Genomic DNA, 13,180 nt, shown 5'->3' with positions numbered 1-13,180 from the left:
TGAAGAATAAACGTGAAAAAGTCAGTAAGGTAAGACAGTTATGGTTCCTTTATCTCCCTATTGCTTGACGTGATTCCACTCTACTCATATAACTATCAAAAAGGTAGATTTCTGATAGCTGTACAAGGATTCCATGTATGCCTTGGAATATATATGCAAATCAGGCTAACATATCATAAGCCTGAAATTAGAGTATATGCCTGAATATAAGGTAAGGCTTTTAACTTCCTGAAGTCACTTATTAGAAAAGAGGAGACTGTCTGCTATTTGAGTCTTTACACAGCATCTCAGATTATAAGATGCTTTTTCATGTACTTAATAGTGAACAAAAAAGTACCTGAGGAAAACATATTTGCTTAAAAATTTATTTTATTCAAAGCTAGTTTTAGGATGTTTATAAAAATATCTTAGTAGAATCATAAAAAGGGAAGAAGAAAAATCCAACACATTAATTACTCCTAGGTTATAACCTTAAAATTGAAAGTACTGAGTGTTGTTACAAGACTTTGAAAAACTGCTTTTAAAAAAGTAGTCAAACGCTATTCTGTCATAAAGGATACAAGTAACAGTAGTTAATTCTGAGGAAGTAACTAGGTAGCTAAGGGGAAAGACTGGGAGGTGACCTACTTTTCACTGTGACCCATTTGTACCCTGTACATTTTAGGGCAGTGAATGTGTTACCTACTCAAACAAAACAAAACAGATAATTATATTCTAAAATAGGAACTACAGCCCCATAAAATGTTATGACCAATCACAAATCATACAAGTGATTATGTTATAGAGACTGTGAACATACAACTATAAAAGACACACAAACACGCACGTGTGCACCCAACCCCACTGTTTTGTCAATGGTACTTGTAGTCTAGACATAAAATATCCAGTGTCAGATCATGTGTGAACTCAAAAACCACTGTAACTCAAGACAATAGAGACAGAAATGAAGATACACCCTGGATTTTAGTGCTAGATGGATGATGCCAAGGGGTTCTGCTAATGATAAAAAAAAAAAAAAAAGCACTTCCCACAAAGATTCATAGATAGAATCTGAGCAAGATGGTTCTACGAAATATGAGTGTGAATAAAGCAATCCTTCTATATTATTGCACTGCTCCATGAAATGTGATTTTAATTATGTACATGTAACTAAATTACTCAATTAAAATTCTTACCTTTTACTCCATCTTCCTAAAAGTTTATATGGGGAGACTACCTAATATTCGGGCTAACCTTATATTCAGGCATACATACTCAAGACAACATTCTTGCAAGAGAATGTGGTGTGCCTTATCAAGTAAATCACCACAAAGTAAAAACCTTCCCAACACATTTCCCTCTTCTGCTACATATGACCATTGTCTTGAATAATTGTATAATATTGCAATTTTATACTGGTGCAACTCATATTTTTTTTGAGGATAATAATCTGAACATTACACAGGTCCAAAGGTACTGTGTGAATTTGATGACATTTAGTCATGGGTTAGTAAATATGGTTATACTCTCTCAGCCACTGTCTTAGAAAGGAAGGCCCCCAACTGAAGGAAGGTTCTTTTTTTTTTTTTCCCTAAGATTTTATTTATTTATTTGACAGAGAGAGACAGCTAGAGAGGGAACACAAGCAGGGGGAGTGGGAGAGGGAGAAGCAGGCTCCCTGCTGAGCAGGGAGCCCGATGTGGGGCTCGATCCCAGGACCCTGAGATCATGACCTGAGCCGAAGGCAGCCGCTTAACGACTGAGCCACCCAGGTGCCCCCTGACAGAGGGTTCTAAAGCCATTGGTCAAGCACAGCTTCCTGAAAGGTCTGACAGTACCTGAGCCAAAATGTTGCTTTACACCACTCACACTTGACAAGGATTATGCTCAAGAACAAGTACTGCAGACCCTATTTGAAGGGAGAACAAGTATACTCCATCCAAACACATGTATTAAAGATCGAAGAATCACAGCATATCATTTTCCTGCATAAGATAGGGCCAATAATGAAAGGGACTGGGAAACAGAACCCAGAAAAACAAGTAACAAGGTACATTCTAGAAGGGAACGGTTTTATTTCTTCTGGCTTTTAAAACTAAAATTTTTAAAAAGTATATTTGTAAATGTAAAACTCATCAGAACTGTAGAAAGCACAATAAATTCAGTTGAAATTCTTAATGTGGCCCTTTTAATATATATGCTTGATGTGTTTGTAAATTTTTAACATTTTATGTTTGTTAGTTTTTATGTTTTAAGTATTACAATTAAGTGTATATCATCTATCCTTATTTGTTTACATTAAAAATGGACAGTATTGTGTTTTCCGGAGACTCTGGGAAGCCTCTGTGATCAATGAAAATTTCCTGAACAGATACCAAATGAATAGAAAATATTCATTTTGTACACAACGAAAGGCAAAGACTGACAATATGATCATATCCTATACCCATTTATAGAAAAATACTCAAATAAGAAACTCTTGCTTTCTTAGGGGTCATTAAAATAGCTTCAATTTTGTCAATTCTGAAATTAAAAAAGTGCAACACACTGGAGACAGGGAAGTGGGAGGAAAGTCAAGCCCAATCCATAGTCCATCTTGCCTGGCACCAGCGCAAGAAGCTACCCTCCAATGCCATTCTAGCAATCTAGAGCTTGTTTCCAAGGAGAATACTGCTACCAGATACTTACTGGGGAAATAATGAAAAAAGTGAATGCAAAGTGAAAGTCTGCCTGTTACTCAAAACCAGCCAGTACCCCATGGGGCTCTCCCCTCCGTGACAGGCTGCCCAATGTAAATTACAAAAACAAACAAACAAAACAAACAAAAAAACCCCAACAAAAAACAAACAATAACAAAACTACCAAACAGGAATCAACTGGGATCACGAAGAGGGGAGTCTTTAAATCCAGTCCCCACTGCACATGCTGAAAAGCTCACCGTTCTTCCTCTCATTCAGAGGGGGCAGGTGCTGGCTGGGCTGCAAGGACAGCTCCTGGAATTCGTGGGCAACAGCTTCACTTTGAGGACTTGGGGCAAGATGGGCTAACGGCCCCAGCTCATCCTCAGCGTCTAGTGCCCCTGGGGGATCCATTGTGCTCCAGCCACTGGCGACGGGCGTCCGAGACCTCTCTTAAAGGTGGCCTGCCGAAGAGACTGTCAAGTAGAAACATGTAAGTAGATGGTACATTTACTTTTCTCCAATTTACACAAAAATATTAAAATGGAAATCCTGGGTTCTAGTCCAGCTTCACTGCTGTGTAGCAACTGCCAATTCATTTACCGTCTCTGGATCTTGAGTTCTTTGTCCAACACACAGGAATAATAGACTTCCCATCTAAAACAGCACTTACCAGGTAAATACAAGTTGAAAGGTATTTTTTTTTTTTTTAAAGATTTTATTTATTTATTTGAGAGAGAGAATGAGACAGAGAGAGCATGAGAGGGTCAGAGGGAGAAGCAGACTCCCTGCCGAGCAGGGAGCCCGATGTGGGACTCGATCCCGGGACTCCAGGATCATGACCTGAGCCGAAGGCAGTCGCTTAACCAACTGAGCCACCCAGGTGCCCGAAAGGTATTTTATATAATGTTTTGTACTGTGGATTAAAGCAAGTTATAGTTATTGGTGTCATTAAAGATTTTAATGCATCCTAAAATAAGACAAAAGTCAACTAATGATCATGGGGAAAAAAGGCAGTCTAGCTTGAAAATCTATCTAAACTCCTACAAATCAGGGGCACCTGGGTGGCTCAATCGGTTAAGCGCCTGCCTTCGGCTCAGGTCATGGTCTCAGGGTCCTGGGATCAAGCCCCACATCAGGCTCCCTGCTCAGTGGGGAGTCCGCTTCTCCCTCTACCTCGCCGCCCCCATACTCTCTGTTTAGTAAATAGTTAAACTCCTATGAATCAAACAATTTTACATGAAGTCAACATTCACAGCACCCAGCAATGTTTCAGATAAGGACTCCTCCCTCAGCATGGGAAGAGAACTCTCGGCTACAGCACAACAGACATACAGTTCATGCCACAGAAAAAAACCTTTAGCTACTGAGATTTGGGGTTATTTACTATTACAGCATAACCTGGCCCATTCTGACTAAAACAGAAGTCGGCAACAGAAATGCCAAAGACACAACGAAATCCTCCATGCATGACACTGGCTTAGGGCCTGAGCAGTGGTCAGCAAGAAAGCTTATTGAAAGCTGAAAGCTGAAAGGATGGTGGTCCATACTATGCAGGGATGAAACATTTCACAAAACTGTTGCCTGCTTAGTTGCATTCCCTATCACAGTTCATTGACCCACTCACCTAATGATGGACATCTGAGTTGTTTCCAGTTTCTATTACAAATAAAAATGCTATGAACATTCTTGTCCAAGTATTTATATGGATATCTGCTTTCACTTCTCTTGCGTAAATACCTAGGAGTAAAATGAGTGGATGGTCCGGCAAGTGAGTATTTAAATTTTAAAGAAACTAACAAAGTATTTTCCAAAGTGGTTATGCCATTCTGCACTCTTACTAGCAGTGAATGAGAATTCCAGTTGTTTCATATCCTCACCAACACTTATGGTCAATCTTTTTCATTTTAATTATTTCAATGGGTGTGAAATGGTAACTCAATGTGGTTTTATTTATTTATGTATTACTTAATTTATTGACTTATACTTGAGATATTATACCAGTTTCAGATGAACAAGACAGTAATTTGATATTTTTATATATTACAAAATGATCACCACAATAGGTCTAGTTACCATCTGTCACCATACAAAGTCATTACAAAATTGACTACAGCCCCTATGCTGCATATTACATCTCTGAGACTTATTTATTTTACAACTGAAAGTCTTCACCTCTTAATTCCCTTCACCTATTTTGCTAGCCCCCCTCCCCTCCACAACCACCGGTTTGTTTTCTATATCTATGAGGTCTGCTTCTGCTTCGGTTTTTCATTTTGTTTTTTAGATTCCACATATAAGTGAAATCATACAGTGTTTGCCTTTCTCTGTCTGACTTATTTCACTTAGCGTGATATCCTTGAGGTCCTACCATGTTGTCACAGAAGGCAAGATTTCATTCTTTTTTGTGGATGAGTAATATTACATACATACATACACACACACACACACACACAACCTTCTTTATCCATTTATTATCTATTGATGGACATTTGGGTTACTTCTATGTCTTGGCTACTGTAATACTGCAATAAGCATAAAGGTAGTACATACGTCTTTTTGAATTAGTTTTTCCATTTTCTTCAGATAAATACCCAGAAGTGGAATTCCTGGATCATATGGTAATTCTATTTTTAATTTTCTGAGGAACCTCCAAACTGTTTTCCATAGTGGCTGCCCTAATTTACATTCCCCACCAACAGTATACAAGGGATCCCCTTTCTCCACATCCTCACAACCAACACTTGTTATTTCTTGTCTTTTTGATGATAGCCATTCTGACTAGGTGATATCTCATTGTGCTTCTGATTTGCATCTCCCTGGTGATTAGTGACGTTCAGCATCTTTTCATGTGCTTGTTGGCCATCTGTATGGCATCTTCGGAACTGTCTATTCAGGTCCTCTGTCCATTTTTTAATGGGGTTGTTCTGTTGTTGTTGTTATTGAGTTGTATGAGTCCTTTATATATTTTGGATATCAACCCCTTATCAGATATATGGCTTACAATGATCTTCTCCCATTCAGCAGGCTGCCTTTTCATTTTGTTGATGGTCTCCTTCACTCTGCAAAAGCTTTTTAGTTTGATGTGGTCCCATTTGTTTATTTTTGTTTTTAATGCCCTTGCCTAAGGAGACATATCCAAAAAAATATCACTAAGACAGAGCTTACTACCTCTGTTTTCTTCTAGGAGTTTTATGGTTTCAGGTCTTACATTTATGCCTTTAATCCATTTTGTGTTTATTTTTGTGTATGGTATAAGAAAGCAGTCCAGTTTCATTCTTTCACACACAGCTGTCCCATTTTCCCAATACCATTTATTGAAAAGACTGTCTTCTCCCCACTATATGTTCTTGTCTCCTTTGTATAGGTTAATTGACCATACAGCTGTGGGTTTATTTCTGGTCTCTCTATTCTGTTCCACTAATGTCTGCTTTTGTGCCAGTACCATACTGTTTTGATTACTATTGCTTTTCAGTATAGTTTGAAATTCCAGAGTATGATACCTCCAGCTTTGTTCTCTTTCCCAAGATTGCTTTGGCTATTTTGGGTCTTTTGTGGTTCTGTACAAATTTTAGGATTGCTTGTTTCACTTCTGTGAAAAATGCCATTGGACTTTTGATATGGATTGCAGTGAATTGGTTGATTTGTAGACTGCTTTGGGTAGTATGGATATTTTCAAAATTTTAGTTCTTCCAACCCCAAAGCACAGCATATCTTTCCATTTATTTATGTTATCTTCAATTTCTTTCATCAGTGTTTTACAGTTTTCAGAGTATAGGTCTTTCACTTTCTTGGTCAAATTTATTCTAGGCTATTGTTTTTGATGCAACTGTAAATGGGACTATCTTCTTAATTTCTCTGATAGTTCATTATTAGGGTGTAGAAATGCAACAAATTTCTGTATATTACTTTTGTATCCTGCAACTTTCCTGCATTCATTTATTAGTTCTGATAGGTTTTTGGTGGAGTCTTTAAGGTTTTCTACATAGTATCATATCACCAGCAAATAGAAACAGTTTTACTTCTTCCTTATCAATTTGGATGCTTTTATTTCTTTTTCTTGTCTGATAGCTGTGGCTAGGACTTCAAATACTATGTAGAACAAAAGTGGCAAGAGTGGACATCCTTGTCTTGTTTCTGATCTTAGAGAAAAAATTTTCATCTTTTCACCCATTGAGTATGATGTTAGCTGTGTGTTTGTCATAAGTGGCCTTTATTATGTTGAGGTACTGTCTCTCTATATCCACTTTGTTGAGAGTTTTTATCACAAATGGATATTGGATTTTGTCAAATGCTTTTTCTGTACCTATTGAGATGATTATATAATTTTATCCTTTATTTTATTAATGTGCTGCATCATGTTGATTGCTTTGCAGATGTTAAACCATCTTTGTATCCCTGGAATGAACTCCACTTGGTCATGGTGTATGATCCCTTTTAATGTTTTGATCAAAGAATTCAGTTTGCTAATATTTTGCTGAGGATTTTTGCATCTGTGTTCATTGGGGATGTTGGCCTGTAATTTTCTGTGTTTTTGTGGTATCTCAGTCTGGTTTTGGTATCAGGGTAAAGCTGGCCTTATAAAATAAGTTTGGAAGTGTTTCTTCCTCTTCATTTTTTGGGAATAATTTCTGGGACAATTTAAATGTTTGGTAGAATTCACCTGTGAAGTCATCTGCAACTTGGACTTTTGTTGGTAGTTTTTGATCACTGATTCAAACTTCATTGTTAGGAAGTGGTCTATTCAGATTTTCTCTATCTTCATGATTCAATTTTGGAAGACTGCATGTTTCCAGGAATTTATCCATTTCTTCTAGGTATTTGTTGGCATATAATTGTTCACAGTATTTACGTATTATTATTTCTGTGATATCTGCTGTAATTTCTTTTTCATTTCTGATTTTACTTATTTGGGCCATCTTCTTTTTTTCTTGATGAGTTTGGCTAAAGGTTTGTTGATTTGGTTTATCTTTTCAAAGAACCAGCTCTTAGTTTCCTTAATCTATGCTACTTTGTGTGTGTGTGTGTGCACGTGTTTCATCCCCCCCCCCACTCTGATCTGTATTATTTCCTTCCTTCTACTAACTTTGAGCTTTGTTTGTTCTTCTTTTTCTAGTTTCTTTAAACGTAAAGTAGATTGTTTGATATTTTTCTTGTTTCTTGAGGTAGGCCTGTATCACTATAAAATTCCCTCTTAGAACTGGTTTTGCTGTGTTACAAAGATTTTGGAATGCTGTGGATCCAGTTTCATTTGTCTCTAGGTATTTTTTTGATTTCCTCTTTGATTTCTTTTTTGGCCAATTATTTAACAATAGCATGTTGTTTAGTCTCCATGTGTTTGTGGGCTTTTTTTTTTTTTTTTTTTTTTTTCAGTTTTCTTCATGTAATTGACTTCATGTAACTGACTTCTAGTTTCATGCTGTTGTGGTTGGAAAAGATGCTTGATAGGATTTCAATCTTCTTAAATTTACTGAGACTTGTTGTATAGCCTAACATGTGATCTACCCTGGAGAATGCTCCATGTGCACTTGAAAAGAATGTGTATTTTGGTTTTGGATAGAATGTTCTGTATGTATCTATTAAGTCCATCTGGTCTAATGTGTCATTTTAGGTCACTCTTTCCTTATTTTCTGTCTAGATGATCTATCCATCGATATAAGTGGGGTATTAAAGTCCCCTACTACTGATTAAGGAGTGTACTTGTGATGAGCACCAGGTGATGTATGGAATTGTTGAATCACTACACTGTACACCTGAAACTAATATAACACTGTATGTTAACTGGAATTAAAAAGTTAAAAAGAAAAAAAAACAAAGTCCTCTACTATTATTGTATTACTATTTCTCCTTTTATTTCTGTTAATATCTGCTTTATATATTTAGGTTCTCCTATGTTGGGTACATACATTTCTACAAATGTTATATCCTCTTGTTGAATTTACTCCTTTATCATTATGTAATGCCCTTCTTTGTCTCCTGTTACAGTCTTTGTTTTAAATTCTATTTTGTCTGATATAAGTATAGCTACCCCAGGTTTCTTTAAATTTCCATTTGCATGGTATGTATCTTTTTCCATCCCTTCACTTTCAGTCTGTGTGTGTCTTTACATCTGAAGTGAGTCTCCTATAGGCAGTATATAGAAAATTCTTGTTCTTTTCTATCCATTCAGCTACCCTGTCTTTTGATCGGTGCATTTAGACTATTTACATTTAAAGCAATCATGGGGCACCCGGGTGGCTCAGTCGGTTAAGTGTCTGAATCTTGATTTCCCTCAGGTCACGATCTCAGGGTCCTGAGGTCGAGCCCCGTGTCGGGCTCTGCACTCAGGGGGGAGTCGACTTGAGATTCTCTCTCTCCCTCTCTCTCGGCCCCTCCCCCTCCTCATGTACACTCCTTCTCTGCCTCTCTAAAAATAAATAAATCTTTTAAGAAATTATTACATAAAATTGTATTACATACAATTATTAATAAGTATGTACTTTATTGCCATTTTGTTCATTGTTTTCTGGCTGTTTTTGTAGTTCCTCTCTGTTCCTTTGTTCTTCTCTCTTCCCTGTGGTTTGATTATTTTCTTTAGCATTATGCTTAGATTCCTTTCTCTTTTTCTTTTGTATATTTAAGTTTCTTCTTTGTGGTTACCATGAGGTTCACACACAACATCTTATGTGTATACAGTCTCTTTTGGGTTGATGGTAACTTAGTATTTTTTAATTCTTTATTTAAATTTAATTTAGTTAACATATACTGTATTATTAGTTTCAGGAGTAGAACTTAGTGCACATAACACGCAGTGCTCATTACATCAAATGCCCTCCTTAAAGCCCATCACCCAATTACCCCTTTCCCCCTCCACCTCCCCTCCAGCAACCCTAGTTTGTTTCCTAAAGTTCAGCATCTCTTATACTTTGCCTCCCTATTTTCATCTTATTTTTCCTTCCTTTTCCCTATGCTCATCGGTTTTGTTTCTTAAATTCCACATATGAGGGCGCCTGGGTGGCTCAGTCGTTAAGCGTCTGCCTTCAGCTCAGGTCATGATCCCGGGGTCCTGGGATCGAGCCCCGCATTAGGATCCCTGCTCAGCGGGAAGCCTGCTTCTCCCTCTCCCTCTGCTGCTCTGCCTGCTTGTACACTCTCTCTCTCTGTCAAAATAAATAAAATCTTAAAAAAAAAAATTCCACATATGAGTGAAATCATATGGTATTTGTCTTTCTCTGACTTATTTTGCTTAGCATAATACCCTCTAGTTCCATCCACGTCATTGAAAATGGCACATTTCATTCTTTTTGATGGCTGAATGATATTCCATTACACACACACACACACACACACACACACAAACACACACACACACATATCTTCTTTATCCATTCATCTATTGATGGACATCTGGTCTCTTTCCATAGTTTGGTTATTATGGGCATTGCTGCTATAAACACTGGGGTACATGTGCCCCTTCGGATCACTATGTTTGTATCTTTTGGATAAACACCTAGTAGTGCAATTGCTGGGTCATAGGGTAGTTCTATTTTTAACTTTTTGAGGAAACTCCATACTGTTTTCCAGAGTAGCTGCCAACTAACAATATAAAAGGGTTCCCCTTTCTCTGCATCCTAGCCAACATCGATTGTTTCCTGACTTGTTAATTTTGACAGTAACTTAATTTTTAATGCATTCCAAATCTTTATATTTTTACTCCCCGCTCCATGTTTTACATATTTGATATCACATTTTCTATCTTTTTATTTTACATATCCCTTAACTAATTATTGTACTTTTAATTAAACTACTGTTGTCTTTTAACTTTCACACTGGCTTTGTAAGTGGCTGGTCTACTATTTTTATTATTTATTTACCTTTTCTAGTGGAATTTTTACTTTCATATATTTTCTTTTCTTTCTTTTTTAAAAGATTTATGTACTTTGGGGGGGGGGAATCTTAAACAGGTTCTGCACTGAGTGTGGAGCATGATGCAGGTCTTGATCCCATGACCCTGAGATCACTATCTGAGCTGAAACCAAGAGTCAAACACTTAACTGGCTGTGCCACCCAGGTGCCCCACTTTCATATATTTTCTTATTAATTAATGCCTTTCCTTCAGAGTTTAGAGAAGTCCCTTTAACATTTCTTATAAGGTTAGTTTAGTAGTGATGAATCCCTTTAGGTTCTGCTTTTCTGGAATACTCTTAATCTCGCCTTCAATTATGAATGATAACCTTGCTGGGTAGAGAATTCTTGGTTGGCAGTTTTTTTTTTTTTTATTTTCAGCACTTCAAATATGTCATGTCACTCCCTTATGGCCTGTAAAGTTTCTGGTGAAAAACCTGCTGATAGCCTTATGGGGTTTCCCTTGTATGTAACATGTTGCTCTTCTCTTGCTGCTTTTAAGATTCTATCCTTGGGCGCCTGGGTGGCTCAGTCGTTAATCATCTGCCTTCCGCTCAGGTCATGATCCCAGGGTCCTGGGATCGAGTCCCGCATCAGGGAGCCTGCTTCTCCCTCTCCCTCTGCCCCTGTTCGTGTTCCCTCTCTCGCTGTCTCTCTCTGTCAAATAAATAAAATCTTTAAAAAAAAAAAAAGAAGATTCTATCCTTAACTTTTCTTTTTAGAGATTTATTTATTTGACAGAGGGAGAGGGCAGGGGAAGAGGGAGAGAGAATCCTTAAGCAGACACCCTGCTGAGTGTGGAGCCCGACCGGGGGTGGGGGTGGGGGTGGGCTCAATCCCAGTACCCAGAAATCATGACCTGAGCACAAATCAAGAGTTGGATGCTTGACTAAGTCACCAAGGTGCCCCACTTCAAATAATTTTTTTAGTCTTTTCTCTCTCTTTTCCTTCTAGGACCCTTATAATGTGAATGTTAGTATGCATGAGGTTGTCCCAGAGATCACTTAAGGTATCCTCACTTTTTACAATTCTTTTCTTCATTGTGCTGCTCTGTCTGAGTGTTTTCCATTTCTTTGTCTTCCAGCTCACACAGTCATACTTCTGTTTCATCCATTCTGCTGCTGAACCACTCTAGAGAATGTTTCACTTCTGTTATAACTTCCGTTTGGTAGTTTCTTATATTTTCTATCTCTCTGTTGAAGTTCTCTCATGTTCATTCACTCTTCTGAGATCAGTGAGCATCTTTTTGACCATTACTCTGAACTTTTTATCAGGTAGGTTGCTTATCTCTGTTTTATTAAGGTCTCTTTCTAGGGATTTGTCTTGTTCTTTGGTTTGGAACATATTCCTTTGGCTTCTCATTTTGCCTGTCTCTCTGTCTGTACGTATTAGGCAAAATAAATACCTCCCTGAGTCTTGAAAGTGTGGTCTTGTGCAGGAGCTCTGCCATGTGGCCCAGAGCACAATCTCCCCTGGCTACCAGAACCAGGCACTCTGTGTGTGTCCCTTTTACGGGTTGTGAGTGCCTGCCATTGTTTTAGGGATGTGGTTGCTGTGTGTGAAGGGTGGAGCTCAGGGCACTCATCCAGCCTGGTTGCAGTTCAGCCACTGCACAGGGAGAGAGGGGTTTGAGCTGCTTGCCTTTCCTAGTTGTGGCTTTGGTCTTTGTGTGGGGTGGGTGGGGGTTCAGGGCATTCACCCAATCCTGCTGCTGCTGGGATGCTGAGCAGGGTGGGTGGGGCGTGGGGCACTTGCCTAGCCCAGTTATGACATGGGGTAGGGAAAAGCACACTCTCTGGTGCTAGCAGGCTAGAGAGGGCAACAAAAATAGCACCAGTCAGCTCAGTCACCAGCAAATTAGGATGAGATTGCAAAAATGGCATCCACCAGTATTTCTGTCCCCAAATAAAGTCCCTGCAGGTTCCTGCCTCTCCAGCAGCTGCTTTAAAATTAGTAAGTGGGTCTCCCTCACTTATAGTCTAGGTGCTTTTCAATCTGTTGCTTTTGTGCTGGATCTCAGAATGAATGTGTTTGCATACAAGCCCTTTAAGAGCAGGATCTCCATTCCCTATAGTTCTAGGATTCTCCTGGTCTTAATTCCCATTGATTTTCAAAACCAGACATTTTGGGGGCTTGTCTTTCTGGTGCTGGCCCCCAGGGTTGGGGTGCCTGGTATGAGGCACAATCCTTTCACTCTTTGAAGGAGTGTTCTGTATTTGGGGGACCTCTCCTAGGGGTAACCCTGTCTGGCTGCTCCTCCCACCCTTCTTGATGCATCTTGTGTCTTTTGTTGTGGAGGCTACTGTTTATCTAGTTCTCAGGTCCTTTTCTGAGGAAAATTATTCCATATGTAGCTGTAAACCTGTCGTGTCTCTGGGAAGAGGGGAGTTTAGGGTCTTCCTATGCTACCACCTTGAGCCCCTTTTCACTCTGACTTTAAGTTGTATTTCCCTAATGAAGTTGAGCATCTTTTAATGTGCTTATTTGCCATCTGTGTATCATCTTTGGTTAAGTATCTGATCAAATCTTTTGCTCCTTTTTAAAATTACCTGGTTTATTTTCTTATTATTGTTTTGAGAGTCCTTTTATATTCTGGACAAAAGTCCCTTATCAGATATATGATTTGCAAATATTTTCTC

At 38.5% G+C, this 13,180-nt stretch overlaps 1 protein-coding gene across 5 annotated transcripts in view; it reads right to left on the bottom strand.

Moving 5' to 3' along the window:
* MRTFB (myocardin related transcription factor B) overlaps positions 1-13,180 on the bottom strand; it is a 192,040-nt gene that overhangs the window by 118,219 nt on the left and 60,641 nt on the right. For all 5 annotated transcript variants that reach the window (XM_032392214.1, XM_032392209.1, XM_032392212.1 and 2 more), the window contains one exon: positions 2,918-3,133. In XM_032392214.1, coding sequence (XP_032248105.1) covers positions 2,918-3,071 — 154 coding nt within the window. In that variant the 5' untranslated portion in view covers positions 3,072-3,133. The remainder of the gene's footprint in view (positions 1-2,917; positions 3,134-13,180) is intronic.

Source organism: Phoca vitulina, unplaced genomic scaffold (genome assembly GCF_004348235.1).
Source record: "Phoca vitulina isolate PV1807 unplaced genomic scaffold, GSC_HSeal_1.0 scaffold66, whole genome shotgun sequence".
Lineage (NCBI taxonomy): Eukaryota > Metazoa > Chordata > Mammalia > Carnivora > Phocidae > Phoca > Phoca vitulina.
Note: the sequence above shows the minus strand (reverse complement) of the source record. Positions and strands in the feature narration are given on the sequence as shown.